The following is a 5,582-nucleotide window of genomic DNA, read 5'->3' as shown; positions in this document are numbered from 1 at the left end:
TAAATCCTACCCACTCATCTGCCACCACCACCACCACCACCCCTCCGCACCCCGCCTCTTGCACCTCCGCCCGCTCGGCTGTGGCCGAGGAAGCCCGCCCAGAGGGGCTCCGGCCGCGGAGCACACGCGGGCGCACGCTCCGAGGCGAGCGCGCCGACAGGGGCGCGGCGGCGCCGGCGCAGGAAACTTGGGCGAAGTTAGTTGCAAGTCCCGGGCGGAGGCCCAGAGGGCCGAGGAGTGGGACGCGGCCGGTGCCTGGCCCGCGGCGCCGCGCGGAGGCTGGCTCGAGCTCCGCGCCCGGCGCGCTCCGGGTGCCCGAGTCGGCCGACGCGCCAGGAGGGGCTTGGAGAGAGCCGAGCCGGCATGGCCCGAGGGACAGGGAGACGCGCCGACCCGGCGAGCCGGGAGGATTTCCTTTGAGGCACGGCGATCGATCCCAGGCTTTCTGAATCCTCAGCCAACCTCCTGCCCCGACCCGCAGCCGGAGAGGAAGACCCACGAGGCAGGTGCTGGGGTGCGGAAAGCTCCCCCCCCCCGCCCCGCGCCCGAAACCCCAGCCCACCAGAGGGGTTCCCATCAGCGCACCCCGCCTGCTGCGAGCGAGGAAGACCGGCCGGTGCTGCGGTATTTGTATTTATATCCATTGCGGCGCTCTGCGTTCCCTCGGTGCGCCCGGACCCCCCTCCTCTTCCTCCTCCCGGCCGCCCCCCCTCCTCCCCCACCCCCATCTGCCACTGTCAAATGAGAAAGTCACCGAGGAGAACCCAAACACTCCAGCCGCCGAGAGCCCCCTTTGGCACTTGGCAGCACGCGGCGGCTGACTCCTCTGCTCAACTTGGTGGCGCCTCCGCGACGCAACTTTCGGGGCTGCTGTGCATTTAACAGGGGAAAGACCGAGGAGGGGGACCGCGCTGCTGGGTGGCGGCCACCTGCGGGGAGTTCGCAAGCGGACGCCACCGGACAGGAAGGACACAAAGAAAGCAAAGGGCAAACTGCCACCGTGGGGGTGGGGACACCGCCGAGAAGTTCTCCTGTCTCGGGGAGGATTTTGTTTTCCGCTCCCCCCTCCCGCGAGCGCCTGGCCGGCCGGAGACAGCAGAACATCCAGGGGGCGCGACGCGGCCCGGGGCTGGTCCCCCGGCCCCCTCCTCCCGGCGGGAGCGACGCCGGGGTGAAAAGTGGGGCGCGGCGGGCCGGAGGGGTCCCCGCCAACAGCCAACATTGATTTCCTCCGGGCCGAGAGCGACGGCCCGGGCGGCGGCGGCGGGCTGCAGCCGCGGCAGGGCGACAGCATGTCCAAGCCGGTGGACCACGTCAAGCGGCCCATGAACGCCTTCATGGTGTGGTCGCGGGCTCAGCGGCGCAAGATGGCCCAGGAGAACCCCAAGATGCACAACTCGGAGATCAGCAAGCGCCTGGGCGCCGAGTGGAAGCTGCTCACCGAGTCGGAGAAGCGGCCGTTCATCGACGAGGCGAAGCGCCTGCGCGCCATGCACATGAAGGAGCACCCCGACTACAAGTACCGGCCGCGGCGGAAGCCCAAGACGCTGCTCAAGAAGGACAAGTTCGCCTTCCCCGTGCCCTACGGCCTGGGCGGCGTGGCCGACGCCGAGCACCCGGCGCTCAAGGCGGGCGCCGGGCTGCACGCGGGCGCGGGCAGCGGCGGCCTGGTGCCCGAGTCGCTGCTCGCCAACCCCGAGAAGGCGGCAGCCGCCGCCGCAGCGGCGGCGGCGCGCGTCTTCTTCCCGCAGTCGGCTGCCGCCGCCGCCGCTGCCGCCGCCGCGGCCGCCGCCGGGAGCCCCTACTCGCTGCTTGACCTGGGCTCCAAAATGGCAGAGATCTCGTCGTCCTCGTCCGGCCTCCCGTACGCGTCGTCGCTGGGCTACCCGACCGCGAGCGCCGGCGCCTTCCACGGCGCGGCGGCGGCGGCTGCAGCGGCGGCCGCGGCCGCCGGGGGGCACACGCACTCGCACCCCAGCCCGGGCAACCCGGGCTACATGATCCCGTGCAACTGCAGCGCGTGGCCCAGCCCCGGGCTGCAGCCGCCGCTCGCCTACATCCTGCTGCCGGGCATGGGCAAGCCCCAGCTAGACCCCTACCCCGCGGCCTACGCCGCCGCGCTATGACCCCCGCGGGGCGGCCTTGCCGGGACCGGTGTGCCCACGTGTACATATGTATAGGTACGAGCTCTGCGGCCTCCCCACGCGCCCTCCCGCGACGGGGGCCCCCCGGTATGTGTGTACATAAGGTGTATAGATGCCAGTCGGGGCGCGAGTGGCCGAGCGCGCGAGTGCGCGGGCGAGTGTGCGTGTGAATTGACAGGATCCTTTCAGACCTGCACCCCGCAGACAACTTTCAAGAGGGCAGTTGTATCCGGCAGCGATGGCTGTTTGCTTTGCACTTCGAAACCTGTTGCGTTTTGGCCCACAGAGGTGGAGGAGTAACTTTTTTTTGACACGTTGGGCTTTCCAGCTTTCTCTGTGGGAAGTTTACTGTCGGTTTTGCTTTTGTTGCCCATTGTTTTTCTTTTATTATTATTTTCTCCTGGTCTGTGTTGCATGCACTCTGTTCAAACGTTAGGTCTGAAATGGTTGGCACAAGGGAAAAGCTGATCTGTGTCATTAGTTTCTCGGAACGAGATGGCTCCGAGCAGCCTTGCTCCCTATTTGTACTATTTGAACTTTGCAAATCTCTGTTCTCTCAAGCAGAACCCCTAGACCGGATCCATTCTTGACCAGTGACCGGCTCGAATCTGGCCTTTTGTGTGTGAGACGATCACGGTTTCTTTTGTTTATCCTGTCATATGCAAATCAGACCAAGAGCTCTTTCTCAAGAGCAAGGACCGCAAACAAGAAATGTATGTGAAATGAAAAGTTGTCAATTGGATTTTCTCCCTTAAAAAAAAAAAAATCTACTAGAAGTCTCCCTGAGTCCACTTGCTAGAATTTTTGACACAGTTTACACAGAAAAAGGCATTGTTCCTATTTTTTCATTATGGCTGAGTTTCACCTTCAGATTGTAAATGTGTATATGTCCGTGAAAGCATTGAGTCTGAAAATGTGTTATTTGCGTTGCCCTAAATGTGAGTCAGTTTTCGACTCTCAAACATTTTGAACAAATGTCAAAGTTAACTTTTAAAAATTGCGAGACTATTTCAGACCCGCAATTTTATCTAAGATTAAATCAGACTTTTTTGTCTGAGTGGTAATTATATATTTATTATTTAGCAAAACAAAACAAAAACCAGAATTGTTTTGACAGATGTCTCTTCTTTCAGCTAGCATTTCTCCACCAACTCAAACCGCTTAAATGTGTTTTGGAGTTCCCTCCCTAATTAGCTTATTTTTTAGATCACCTGCAATTCATTTGCAAATGATGATAAAACACATTTTAGAGAAAAGAACCTCATTTGTAGCTTTTTTCTTTTTAAGTGTATATATTTTGACTACTGTTTGTGAATGAAGTTGGCTAACATGTATTTAGTTTCATTTTGGCTTTATGTAATATAAAGTTTTTAAAAGTTTAAGTATTGGTTTTAACCTTTATGTGTAAATGGTTTTTCTTGTGTGATCTTCTAATTTAATATTAGACGTCTAAACTATATCTGTAAATTAGAACCCGACTATCACTCTGTTCATTTTTTTTGAACAAAGAGTTTAAATAAAGCCTGAACCAGGGAAAAGAGAAAATCCTCTATTTCTTGTTGAGTTCCTAACAAGATTTTTATCTGAATTGCCCTTACGTGCCCGGTCCAGGTGAAGTGTAAGGTATCCTCCAAAGGCAGTCTTTGTTTCACTTTTGAATAGATTTACTAGGAAATCTAAATCAAGCCATTGTTATTCAGAGCCAAAAACCTGATTTATCACATTTTTAATCGTGAATAGGAAAGAAGATAAAAAAAAAAAAACCAAGTAGTTGTATTATCTTGGGGGGAAAAAAAGGCATTCATGAACCAGTAGAACAGAGCCCATTGAAAACATCCAGACCGTTTAAAGCATTTCACTAGTTTCCAGTAACATTTTAAGAGGGGAAAGTTGCCTGACCACTTTATCTTGTTAGCAGGAGAGCCCCACTGCTTAAATCAGTGTAATTTGTTCTTGTATCTTTGGTATATTCCTTATTTACACCTTAAGATTTTATTTGTAAGGATGATCGCTGAATTAAGACTTTGTACAACTTTTGACCTCTTTAAGGCTTTATTCTGTCATGCTAATGGCATTAAAATAGAAACAACAAATTCTAATAGGGTTGAATTTCCAAGGCTGCACAAGTTTACACTGGAGAAAGGTTTGAAATCATACCAGGTTTTAATTTCAGAAAAGAAAATAGAAGATGCCAGGAAGAGTATCAGGAGAAAAAAAAAAGATACCTAGAGGGAGATCTTTATTTTCGCCCCACCAAGATAGAAATTCTAAAGATACAAGACTCAACTAGTCCTAAACTAATTTCCCCAACAGAGACAGTCTCTGGAGCTCCACGTCTTTATAAGCTACTCAACTCTTTAAAGTCATTGTTTTCCCCCTACGGAATAATATTTTAAGAACCATGAAAAGTTTGGAAATGTGAGAAATAGGCTCTGCTGGTTTGACCCTGATTCACTAATTAAAACGATCCTTCTCCTGTTATTCCCCGAGCTCTTTGCAATATTATAAGTTAATTCATATGGTTCTGAGCGATTATGCAAAACTAATTTGGACTGTCCAGGGGTAATTATCCCTGACACGGTTAATTAAATCCTTTCAAGGCCCCGTCTTTCCCTTTTGTAGCAGCCCATCACTTCTCAACACGGAACTTCCTGCGGCTCGCTGGAAATCACCCCAGCCCTAAATCTTAGTTACCTCCCTGAGCCTTCCAGCTCGGCCCCACCGGCCCGAAGAGTTCCCCGCCCCCTCCCGCCCCCTACCCTTTCTCTAATGGTCTGCGTTTTCTAGGAGCAGCGCTCCAGCGTGTCGATGAATGAGAATAGGACTAGAGAGATGCTTTGGGGGGTGGGGGGGAAGGATGCTGGGGGCGAGCGCACAGGGTCACACCGCCAACAGATTGTGCGGCTGTTTGAGTAGTCCACAGGTCCACGGGGGTGACTGGTTTATCACCCCTCTGACTCCAGTGGCCTTGCTAACTAGTTGCGCCTAGAGAAAGTCTCTCTCAGAATTAGACTGTGCAGAAGAAAGGGGGTGCGACTCGAGGGCAAGAGGGCGTGGAGAAAAGGCCGGGTGTGTGTATGTGAGTCAGAAAGTGAGCCATACTAGAGCCCTGGGACTAGGCAAAGAGCTGCTACCTGCTCCAGATCTCTCGCTCTCTATCTGTGTCTTTTTCCCCTCTCCTCTCCTCTCCTGCTTTCCTTCCTTTTGCTCTTTTAACATTTTCGTTTAAAGTTTAAAAAAGCGACGCCATTCCTTAGGTAGTCACTGCTGCCTAAGGGCTTTAAACAAGCCTCACACCCAAGGGGCCAGCGGTGTTGCCCTCAGGCTTTGAGCAAACAGGTGGAATTGTTCTGTGGAACCGTAAGGACTTAGCTGGGAGGTGGGGGTGGGGGGGTGGGGAGGGATGCCTTCCAGGGAGCCGTGGGGCTGGCCGCTGTT

General features: G+C 54.0%; 1 protein-coding gene across 2 annotated transcripts; it reads left to right on the top strand.

Moving 5' to 3' along the window:
- Nucleotides 1-340: 340 nt before the first annotated feature.
- Nucleotides 341-3,689, top strand: SOX21 (SRY-box transcription factor 21). Of its 2 annotated transcripts, XM_040267342.1 has the most exons (2): nt 1,282-1,732; nt 1,799-3,689. In XM_040267342.1, exons 1-2 carry the CDS (start codon nt 1,293-1,295, stop codon nt 2,124-2,126), a joined length of 768 nt encoding a protein of 255 aa, XP_040123276.1. In that variant the 5' UTR covers nt 1,282-1,292; the 3' UTR covers nt 2,127-3,689. The 2 variants fall into 2 exon arrangements, with proteins under 2 accessions (XP_040123274.1, XP_040123276.1); XM_040267340.1 differs by having other exon boundaries at nt 341-3,689.
- The last annotated feature ends 1,893 nt before the right edge of the window (nt 3,690-5,582 follow it).

This window comes from Oryx dammah, unplaced genomic scaffold (genome assembly GCF_014754425.2).
Source record: "Oryx dammah isolate SB20612 unplaced genomic scaffold, SCBI_Odam_1.1 HiC_scaffold_24, whole genome shotgun sequence".
NCBI lineage: Eukaryota > Metazoa > Chordata > Mammalia > Artiodactyla > Bovidae > Oryx > Oryx dammah.
Note: the sequence above shows the minus strand (reverse complement) of the source record. Positions and strands in the feature narration are given on the sequence as shown.

Bases quoted from the DNA above. Each gene is read 5' to 3' on its own strand.
- SOX21 (XM_040267340.1), top strand. From the start codon at position 1,293: ATGTCCAAGCCGGTGGACCACGTCAAGCGGCCCATGAACGCCTTCATG.